This window comes from Staurois parvus, unplaced genomic scaffold, assembly GCF_062004578.1.
Source record: "Staurois parvus isolate SC_StPar_1 unplaced genomic scaffold, SC_StPar_1.0 ptg000361l, whole genome shotgun sequence".
Lineage (NCBI taxonomy): Eukaryota > Metazoa > Chordata > Amphibia > Anura > Ranidae > Staurois > Staurois parvus.
In genome coordinates this window covers 2,783,320-2,795,377 of record NW_028318157.1, presented here as the reverse complement: position 1 = coordinate 2,795,377, position 12,058 = coordinate 2,783,320, and the positions used below count along the sequence as shown (strand labels likewise).

General features: G+C 40.7%; 1 protein-coding gene across 1 annotated transcript in view; it reads right to left on the bottom strand.

The window, feature by feature from the left end:
- The window catches only part of IL1RAPL2 (interleukin 1 receptor accessory protein like 2), a 1,007,763-nt gene that overhangs the window by 43,233 nt on the left and 952,472 nt on the right, over nt 1-12,058 (bottom strand). The window contains exons 7-8 of the mRNA XM_089684924.1: nt 10,330-10,459; nt 2,609-2,754 (exon numbers count right to left, since the gene is read on the bottom strand). Coding sequence (XP_089541050.1) covers nt 2,609-2,754; nt 10,330-10,459 — 276 coding nt within the window. The remainder of the gene's footprint in view (nt 1-2,608; nt 2,755-10,329; nt 10,460-12,058) is intronic.

Below are 12,058 nucleotides of genomic sequence, written 5' to 3'. Positions count from 1 at the left end.
TCTATTGTATGAAGTCAGACTTTCATGATGTGACCTGGTTCCTTGTTCTTTACTTAGAATTGTTCTCTATAACACAGCAATTCTTCAGATTTTGAGTTTAGTTTCTGTTTTCTAGAGTTTATAAAATGCATTTGGAAGATGGAGCTTACATTATATGAAAATCTGTTTATTTTAACCACATAATTTATTCTTGCACTGGATTTCTTTGGCTTGATTATATATGCAAAGTATAAAAAAATAAAGATTTTTATACACTTGCTATCAACATACAGGGGTAGATTTACTACTGGAGCACTCAAAATCTGGTGCACCTGTACATGGTAGCCAAGCTTCTAACCTCAGCTTCTTCAATTAAGCTTTGGCAATAAAACCTGGAAGCAAATTGGTTTCTATGCATAAGTGCACCAGATTTTGTGCTCTTGAGCTTTAGTAAATGAACCCCACAGTGCAAAAATTTATAAAGTATTCAGACCCCCTTTACTTTTTCAATTTTGTTATGTTGCAGTCTGATAGATACAATTGCGCGGTCATGCAACATTGTACCCATATGAAATTTTTATAATTTTTTCCACACAGATAGAACTTTCTTTTGGTGGTATTTACTTACCACTGGGTGTTTTTTTTGTTATTTTTTGCGCTAAAAACAAGAAAAGAAGTTTTTCTTTGTTTCTATTATAAAATTTTGCAAACAGGTAATTTTTCTCCTTCGCTATGTGGGCGGCACTGCTGGGCACCGATCATCAGTGCCCTGATGATCGGTGCCGATCCCTTCTTTGACAACTGCATGACTGTGACAGTGTGAGGAAAGTGCAGCCGATAACCGGCAATTGCATTTCCCGGTGATCATTGGACACGGCTGATCACGCGGTAAAAGGCCGCTGTGATTTGGCCTTTTCCCATATCACGTGATCAGCTGTGTCCGTAGGAGAGCACATTCTGGGAGGACATCATATGACGCCCTCCCAGAACTGGCCGGCCGCAGTGAAGCCATCATTCAGCTATTTGCAGTCGTCAAGTGGTTAAATTCATTTTTTACTACTTAACCTACACTTACTACCCCATAATGACAAAGTGACAACAGAATTTTAGAAATGCTTGCAAATGTATGAAAAAGGAAAAACTGAAATATCACATTTGGCATCAGTATTCAGACCCTTTGCAACAACAGTTGAAATTTAGCTCAGGTGCCTCCCATTTCTCTTGATTGTTGCTGAGACGTTTTTACACATTGATTAAATTAATTGGACATTATTTGGAAAAGCAAAAGCCATGAGGTCAAAGGAACGGCTTGGAGACAGGATTATTGCAAGGAACAGATCTGGGGAAGGCTACAAAAAATTTCTGCTGCACTGAAGGTTCCCAAGAGCACAGTTGCCTTCATAATAATTTTCAAATGGAAGAAGTTTAGCACAACCAGGACTCTTCCAAGAACCCGATGGTTACTCTGACTGAGATCCAGAGATCCTGTGTGGAGATGGGGCAAAGTTCCATAAGGACAACCATCACTGCAGCCCTCCACTGATCTAGGCTTTATAGCAGTGTAGCTAGACGGAAGCCTCTCCTCAGTGCAAAACACATGAAAGCCTGCTTAGAGTTTGCAAAAAAGCACCTGAAGGACTCTCAGACTGTGAGAAACAAGAATCTCTGGTATAATTAAACAAAGATCAAACTGGCCTCTATTCTAAAAGTTAAGTCTGGAGGAAACCAAATACCGCTCACACCTGCCCAATGCCATCCCAACAGTGAAGCATGGTGGTGGCAGCATCATGCTGTGGGGGTGTTTTTCAGCAGCAGGGACTGGGAGACTGCTCAATTCAATTTTCCCTCAACCCTGACCAAAGTACAGAGATATCCCTAATGAAAACTTGTTCCACGGTGCTCAGGACCTCAAAAGTTTACCTTCCAACGGGACAACGAACCTAAGCACACAACCAAGACCAAACTGGTGTTGCTTAGGGACAACTCTGGGAATGTCCTAGCATGGCCCAGCCAGAGTCCTAATTTGGACCCTATTGAACATCTCTGGAGAGACTTGAAAATGTTTGTCCAACGACAGTCCCCATCCAATCTGACTGAGCTTGAGAGAATTTGCAAATAAGAATGGCAAAAAATCCACCAATCCAAGTGGGCAAAGCTTGTCATGTCATATTCAAAAAGATTCAAGGCTGTAATTGCTGCCAAAGGTTCTTTAACAAAGTACTGAGTAAAGGGTCTGAATACTTAAGTACATGTGATATTTAAATTTTTTCTTTTTTATAAATTCACAGACATTTCTTAAATTCAGTTTTCACTTTGTCATTATAGAGTACCAAGTCTAGATTAATGAGAAAAAAAATGAAATTTAAACAATTGTAGTATCAGGCTGCGACATAAAATAAAGCAAAAGAGGTCTGAATACTTTATGAATGCACTGTATTTGTCAACCCTGGAAAAAAAATTAAGTCAAAACTATTTTTTTTTTTTTCCAGGATGATATTGACTGTGTATTTTTACATGGTATATTTTGCTTATTGTGTTCAGAAACATAAGCTCAATTGACTATTCACACAGTATTTGGACATTTTTTTCTTAAAAAGAAAAAAAGTCAAGATGCGTTTTACGAATTTACCTTTCTTCCTCAGGATGATGCTGGCATGTCTGCGACCATTTCGATTTTCTACATGGCAGGTGTAATTACCCAGATCGGCTTCTTGTACAGCATCAAATGTTAGTGCCAATTCTACCTCCTTCTCTCCAAGATGCTCTCTGAGTAGCCTGAATAAAGAGAGAGCAGAGAAGTCACTTTTCTTGTTGCTGGTGCATGTACATATACTGTAATGTATAAAGTTTCTTTGCCAGAAATGGCTTGACTGCTGAGAAACATATGTTCATTTATGACCAACTAAACCAATACCTTGCTCCAACAAAGACACAGATGCTGATGAAGTTGGAAATAGTGCAAGGCCACTTTATGTAACTTTCCAACTGTAAAAACCTTCTAAATGTACCAAATAACAATGCGAGACACAATGATATTGTGAGCACACATAAAACATAAACTCACATAGTCTAAGAGGCCTGTCCTTACCGTCAGTGCCAGACAGGCCTTAGACTGAATATAACTTGAAAGCCCATAGCCCATAAAGCAATATCAATTGCTGGCAAGGTCAAAACTGCCAATAAAGCTGTGACAAAACACCACGAGGGAAGGGAGGATAGGCAACTCTTGTAACAGCTGAATATCCTCAGATCAGTTGGACATGCCGCAATGTAGTTTTTTTTTTTTTAAGAGATCAGGCTCCACCCAGTTACTTCAGGTCTTTGTAGCCAAGTCTAACAGAGCCACTTTACCTCCACATGTTACTCAAGTGTAAAAACACTGAGAATTTAATGCTATGTTAATAATTGGGTTATATGTCTAATTTTCCTAATCAAACATTTAGGTGCATAGTTATGTTGCTGGTTTCATGAGGACACTGACAAAGCAAAGCTGTAAGGACAGTACAGCTGTCCACATACACACACACAGGCGGACTGACAACTCATGGGGTCCCCGGTCAATAGGGGATCATGGGGCCCCTGTGTCCTTGCCCAAACTCAAAAAAGCCTATGAAAAAAGGTACCAGGGGCATCTCATGGGGCTCCCTACTGACCCCGGGGCCTCAAGCAGTGCCCGAGTTTCCAAATGGTCAGTCCGCCCCTGCACACACACACCATGCTCCAGACTTTGTCTTAGTAGCATGTATGTCTTTTCTCCACTGAGTGAAACAAACTACTTCTTACTTTGTTCAGTTTTTTTATCAAAATACTTTTTTCTTCTAGCACGAATCTTCATTTGCTTCAGAGCCAATGGGGCTCATTTTGCAGCTTTCCAGATCATACTGATCCTCAACATAGTACCTGGACTCTGCTGTTAGGAGGTAAAAGGCATGACCTGTGTTCTCAGAGCACTGGACTCTCCTGAAGATGCTATACTAGACACACTTGGTGTAAAGTATGAGTTAGGCACAGGTGCATTACAGACCCGTTCCTGTAAAGTACTCTGTCTGGGGAACCCTAGCCCTGAAGATTCCTTAGGCAGTAAGCCGGCTTGGAGCCTGCATTATATTTCCAATCTACATGGTGGGGACTGCAAAGCATCTTAGGACCACCACTGTAGTAAGTCAGGGGATTGCTTTATGGAAGCCTGGGAGTGCCAGAACTGTTCCTCAAGACACCTAAAAAGGTAAAAGAGGGAGAGCAGGTTGCAATAGTATTGGTTACAGGCTGAAAGCAGAAGGAAATGTAGTTCCATTTTTAAAATCTTGACCCCCCCCATGTGCAACCTCCTTCTAGTGTGTCATACTGTATGCAGGCAAGCCATTTTCTGATGCAGGCACAGACCGCCTTAGTCTCTGCCGTCATCTTCTCAGCCACACCACAATCCTCCAGAATGTTTACTCAGACTCCTTGCTACTGGAAGGGTTTTACTGCACGTCTTATCAAGGCTTTGACTTGGAAGGTCTAGGCCTTCTCCTGGATACTGCTTTGTCCAAATTCTTGCTCTTAAAAGACAAACTCCAAACTCTATCTGCACCATGTTCAGATGCTATAGATTAGTAGTTGACCAACACTCCAGTTTTATATAAGGGTTCTGGGCTTAATGGTAGCCCCTTTCTAAGAAGTTCCTTATGCCAAATTCCACTCACTGAAACTCAACATTCTGACTGCATGGAACATAGGAAATTGGATCAATGGAGATCGCTAATTTCTTAGGCCATCCAACCATTACTCACTTGGACAATGCCATGACAATGACTTGCATCATCTACCGGAGAGGAACCAACAGTCTTGAACTCAAGAGAATCCAACAAGATTCTGGCCTACGCTGAACTTCACATTCCAGCTGTGTCCACTGTGCATATCCAGGCATGGAAAAATGGCAGGCTCAGTGCAGTTGCTCCAGAGTTTAGTAAATGAGGTAAAGCTTCACTTTGTAAAGAATACCCAATCATGTACAAAGAAAATAAAAAAAGACAGCATTTTTCCCTGAACATGATTGGATGATGGAAGTCAGAAGATCTTCTACTCATTTACTAAGCTCTGGAGGAACTACTGTTGCAGAGTGCAATTGCATTTTGCACAGCACATGGTTTACTTGCCTTCAGTAAATCAACCCCTATGTATTTACAACCCCTTTCCACCTGCCCTGATGTCCTCTTTAAAAGTTCTTAATGCCTAGGGGAGGCAGGAAGGATCGGTGCTCATGTGACAGTTGTGATTGGTTGTCACAGTGGTCACATGACCGTAAGCCGGTCCAACGACCTTCCGATGTGTTCTCAGGACTGAGAGCAGTTTTTCATTTCCCAACTATGCATATGTGCAGTATGTGAGCATTAAAAGCCCAGTCTTTGGTTGCCGCACATATAGGTTACTTGAGCGTAAAATGGTTAATGCATTAAAGTGGAGTTCCACCTGAAAAAGAAAATAAAAAACTCAGCAGCTACAAAAACTGTTGCTGCTGATTTTTAAAATACATAAACTTACCTGTCCCTCGGGTCCAGTAGACTCCTCACTGGTTTCACTGGCCATCTTCTCTCCCTGGTGCCAGAATCTTTAGTGTGCCCACTGCACATGCGGGAGAAGCGCTACACTTTGTGAATGGCCCCGTAGTCTTCTGGGACGTGTCCCAGAAGACTACAGGGAGGGGGGGAAGAGACCAACTTCCACTTCTGATCGCCTAGGCGATCGCAGCGGAAGTGGGAGCAGTTACCTGTCAAATTCGGGTACCCATCCTGCTCCCCAAAGGTGCCAATCCTTAATGGGGAGCAGAGGATAAAGGCTTAAAGTGGAACTTCCACTTTTGGGTTGAGCTCTGCTTTAACGTTTTTTACCTGCCTGTCTGCCCTGTACACTCACTTGACCAATGCACAGTTTTGGCAATTCTGAGATAAATGAGCTCCCACCCTTATGTAGTAGTGACATCATCTCTGCCAAAGATCCAAAAACCAGACTAGCTGAAGATGTCAGTGACTGGTAAGGAGCTGTGGGGGCACTACAGCGCTGGAGTAAAGAAGAGTATCGTTCCACTTTAATTTCACGTTATCTATTAACAATGTGTTTTGGTGAAATGTTGGCAAAGATAAATGAACTCCTGACCAACTCTCTCTTGGTGTGGCATAATCTTGGCTAATGATCAGCACCTGGAAACAGACCACCTGAAGATTTCAGTGGCTGGTGAGGTGCACTGGAGATGAAGTAGAGTTCCACATTCATTTTGCCTTACCTTTTAACTTTCAGTGCATTTTGGCAAAATGTCAGAAATGCTGGCAAAACAACATCTGCCAATTTCACTCATCCCTAATCTTCAGAAACTATACAATGCAATAAAAAGTTAGAAAGCACTAAATGGCAAGACTGCAGTTCTGTCCAGAGGCCCTCTCCAAATACTTTATAGTTGGTGAAGATTGGATGAACCTGAAAAGATTTTCCAGCTACAGCATAATGGTTCTGACCTCAGTGCTGCAAGTCAAAAGTGCTAACAACTAAGCTGCAATGTATCCTGTAGCTTAGTGGTTCACTGAATAGGTTTACATGATTACTAGGGACTGCAGTGTTGAAACTATAGTAAAATACATATGGAGGCTGTTGATGCTACTCTACTCCTACAAATGCTAGTTGCCTGCTTGTCCCTGGCTGTAGCAATACCTGAGTCACTGATCCAGAACAAGCATGACCAGAAAGTATTGTGGATCTTGTTTATCCAGTGTTCTCGTCACCATGGCACCTTGCATATCTCTTTTCATACATGCTCCCATTAAACAAAAATGACAACCTAGCTTTTCTAAATAGAATTCGAAAAGAATACGTGTTTCCAACAGTAGCTGTCCTTTAATTGCAACCCTCCCCCCCCCACACACACACACACAATGTGGTAAAATGCCTTTTTATCACAGTTCTTAACTGCAAAGCATGGCAATTGTGCATTGCTATTCATTTGGAATGGTGTTCTAATGGAAATAGAGGAGAGGTTGAAACACTCTGACTGCAGTGCACCACAATGCATATATCCCCTGCCCCATTTCGCTGTCAGCCAGGAGATTCCTGGGTCGAACAGTAAATGTAAATGGGAATGCAAGTGATGTCATTGGCAATGGCCATATTTGGGAAAGGACTTGTCACTGGGTGGGTGAAGCCTGAAAAGGAACTTAAAGACTAGTTGCCCATAAGGTCTGCTTTAATTTTGAGTGATAGCGTACAACAGTGGATGAATAATGGCTATGGATCAGTCCCCTGCCATGCACTGTCATTCAAAAATAAAGTAGACATGATGGGGAAATAGTTTCTCATTTCCAAATCAGGCTCCACCCATCCCAGAACAAAACTCCTCAGCCATGCACCTGACAATGTGATGGGTGCAGTGCCTGGGGAGGAATGAGAGGAGTGAGTGCCGTGAGGAAGGGATTCCCAGTGTGGACACACTTTCCTTGCAGACACAAATAGATATGTAGAACATGTACATGGACTGAGGAAGAGCACTAACCATGGAATACTACACTCTTTATGAATTCCTGTGATCATGTGTTGTAGTTCACTGCATGAAAAAAAAAGTGCAAATCCCTTTTTTCATTGCCCTACATTAGCAGCCAATTCTAAATAAATGGGCTGCCTTAATGCAAAGCACGTTAACATGTGTGCAGTACCACACCACAATGGAATGGATAGATGTGAAGGGAACCTCAGAGAACCTGGGACAACAAGGTAAATTAAATTGGTTTTGTAAAGACCAAATAAATTGGGTCTAATTTATAGAACCTGGGTCTGTTGATTAGTAACTGATCATTGTCATCCTTAAAGTGAATAATCATATTGATTGCTACGGGAGAGTGCTCTAGTTTTTCCCAAGTTTTGGTAAATGAGCCTTACTGTATTTTTACATGTATCACCTGTATTTCTCATTAAACTTGCATGCTACATTTGTAATGTTCTGGTGTAATTACAATTTTCAGTACACACAGTTCTCATTTAATTGGAAAGAGGCAGAGTATATTATTACTATTTGCAGGATCAATGAAGCACAGTCCAGAAACATTGCAATGATGAGAGATCAAAGCACGGATTGCTGCTGAAGAAATAGTTCTATTAAATAACTATCTGTTCGCTGAAGGTTCACATGTTATCTGTATAACCCCAATGAACAAATTCAAATAATAATCATTATTTCCTTGATCATTATAAGAAGAGCTGAAATGTTTCATCAGTGACATTTCCAAAGCCACATTTCTATAGATGTGTGATTCTATTTCTGTCCTCTGACCTTTATGTACATTCATTACAAAAATATATTGATACAGATATTTATTTACATGACAGTAAGGTATTGTACATTAATTAAAGCTTAATTCTTAAAAAAAACTCTATTGTTAGAAGTGAGAGGACTTGTAAGACGTCCAGTGGACCCCTTTCTCCTTCTCTGAGTGTACAGTTTACTCTGTATATTGTATGTGCAAAAAAGTGTAACACAAAAAAGGGGTTACGTATGTTTTAACAGTAACTCACTGGAATGATCTTATGACCTTAACAGGCCTAACTATTTACAGGTTCAAATAAACTTTAACCCTTGTATACACCAAATCCATTAGTGACTGTGGTTTAAAAAAAGTGTGTGTGTGTGTGTGTATATATATATATATATATATATATATATATATATATATATATATATATTAAATAAAAACACACACACTGGGGGTGATTTAGTAAAACTGGTGCACACAATCTGGTGCAGCTGTGCATAGTAACCAATAATCAGCTTCTAGGTTTATTGGCAAATCTTAATGGAACAAGTTGAAGTTAGTAGCTGATTGGTTACTATGCACAGCTGCACCAGATACTGTCTTTGGTTTGAGGAAAAACTGTGAAGCATAGTGGTGAAAATGTTATTATTAACTTTTATTTAAATGAAAAGTCCTGTAACAAAGGTTTCCCGCACAGGGGTTTCCACCATCACACAAATGCAAACAATACTCAGCCTTCTGGCTCTCTCAGATATCCTGCTTTATATATATGTCTCCTACAGACGCCTTCCACGAGGTTGCTTTTGCACACAGCAAACTTCTAGCACACAGCTAGCTTGGCTTCCACCTCTCCTTGGTGAAGCCCACCTGACTCCAAGGCAGAGACCTCCCATCTGCCGGGGTGGAGCCCTCCTGACTCCGTCTGCCGGGGTGGAGCCCTCCTGACTCCGTCTGCCGGGGTGGAGCTCAGAATCATGGCCTGGCCTCCCCTAAAAGGCCTGCACACACCTGTGCAATCAGCACGCTGGCTGCTCCCAAAATATGGGCCCAGGATTGGAGATTTCATCCCTCCCAAATCTCTAAGAAATCTCCAGGCTACAGGTCCCAAAACAGGCTTTACAAACCAAAGAGGAAACTGATAAACCAGTTTCCTCTGTATTATGAGATCTGCCTGGAGCCCCTCAACCTGTATGGTTGAGAATCCTGGGTCTCCATCATGATTTCCACCGTGGCAGGATACCGTACTGCCACACTATATAAAAACACAGTTTAACCACTTAGTCATTATTTATAAATGGCACTGGTTGACAAATCGATATAGATTTTAAACATAGTGCTAGCTACAGCAGCCAGGACTGTGTTTACGTTTCTTCAGTGGATCATGCACTTTCATGTGGAAGTAATTCAGGTAGTTGAAAAGCCACCTGATCATGTCCAATGCCCACCAAAGGTATCATACCCCCTTTTACTGCCCAACTGCCAATATCCCACCTGCAGACCAAGGAAAAGCATGGCAGGTGTCAGTAGAACTGTTCTCTCTAGTGGATGAAACTGTACCAACATTTGTTACAGTTTCACAGACATGCACCATTTTAAGGCATAACGTGCTAGGTATCTATTTACCTGCCATTACCTCATCTTAAATATATATATATATATATATATATATAAAGAAAATGGGTAATATATTGCATGTACACGCACTAAAATTAACTTTGTTGTATTTATTACTGACAACTTGTGATTATCGTGTGCAAAAATAGAAAAAAATGGCTCTGCTAGACAAGTGGTTAGGCAGGATGGAGATTGCCAGCATACTTGCATGCAGGTTGAATCTGAATCCCCCAGTACTGTATATGTGGAATTCGATGGCTGGCTGTTAGCATCTTTTTTTTTTCTGGTGCACATTCATCCTACTGTACCTAGATTCAATATAACTAGAATCTCACTTGGATGAATACTTATTTACTATTCACTTTGCAAATTGAAAAGTGATTCATTATTAAATACACCCCTTTGCAGACAGACATTAGAACAAATTAACATTTCTTGATAAAACATTTAACTGAAGTACCTGATTACACCTTCTTTAATGTGATTCTCCAATTCTTCAATAAATTTCTCTCCCCTCATCCAGTAGATCATGGGGCCAGACTCTCCACTAAATCCAAAGAAAGCTCTACAGAATACACTGAGTGGGCTGCCTAAGGAGAAAATAAAGAAAATGTATAAAGTATCACTGCCCCCATGTCATCCTAACAACAGAATTACCCTTTAAAATGTTTTGTGTGGTGTTAAAGAAAAAACTTATGATTTACTCATGGATACACAAAGGCACAAAGGTGAAACATTTGCATTGGATCATGAGAGTAAAATCCTAGCAGCACTTCCATGCAATAGGAAAGGCAATATACTCATATTCTAGAATGAAGTAAAGTCAGTAGGAAACATGGGCTGCTAGAGAAATAAGACTCTTCAGCATTTGACACTTCTGAAAGTGCCAGATATCTGTTTCCCCGACCATGTGCTGTTTCTCCTTTATTTTATGGAGTAGTAATACAATATATGTAGAGGGTTAAGGGTAGAGCTCTAGTGTGGTGACGGCAATAATAGGGTCAGCTAAATGATCTTAGCATGGCACACACCAACCCAGTTGATGGGAAAGCTATTTTTAAGACTCAGATGACCTTATTAGAAGCTGCTGTGCACAAAGATTGACAATGTGCTAAATCATCAGTTTAGACTGAATGTTTGCTGTAAAACATTTAAAGACTTTCTAAATATTAAGTTATAAAAAACTGAAGAAGGGAGTTAAATTTTAAGGTACAGCAATTCTGCAGTCGGAGTAAAGAATATTAATAAGACCATATGACTTCATAGAACATGAAGCACCACTGCAGTCCCATAAAGTACCTATTCAAATACTGCATGTCTGAAAGTTAGTATGTGCACCCTAACCTCCTTAGACAAGGCAATAGGTTGCTGAGGTACAAAAGTCAAATGAAAAGTGCCAGCCTTATGTACATTAGGAAGTCAGGACTAATGAAGGAACTTCTTGAGGCTCTAACATTGCACTGGGCAGTATGAATGTAAAGGTAAAGCTATGGATGCGCACCTTATGCCTCAGACCCTTTGCCAACTTTTTTAATGTTTTAATGAAGAGAGGAGTGTAAGGAAGCAGAGAGGAAGAGGATGGGGTTGGCTTATTGAAGGGGTAAAATGGTAATTGAGTATGATTTATAACCTAATCTAGCACTTCTTCCCACAACAGTAGTTGTCCTTGTATGCAGACACCAATAGAAAGTATATCCCATCCAGTAATAATGCATAAAGATAATACATAAATGATCAGGAGACAGGTACAATAATTCTTGATAGAGAGTGTGCTGCACCACTTTTCAGTACCAGCTCTTAATGCCAAGAAGTAGTATAGGCCCTGCAGCTCCCTAACTGTCCTATGTTGCAAAGTGTCCTTAAGAATACAGACTAAGAATTTTTTTAATCTCTCTGCTAGAACACTTGACATTTAACCTAAGCCCCTAAAAGAAACCCTGAAAATTACTTTCCCCTAACTCTTAACCTGTGCATTAACAATGCTAACACTTATACCATACCCTAACACCTAACTCTTAAAGTAAACAACCTCTTCTGAAACCCTTAACTCCCTCTGTTGCAAACGTGCGCAACACACAGTGAAGGACGCAGACTCCATGTTGTTAAGAGTATCCATTTCTCCCTTATTCTCCTTCCCCCCTCCCTTCCTGAGAGGCACAGTGACAGATGTGCGTGTGTTAAAAGTGTCA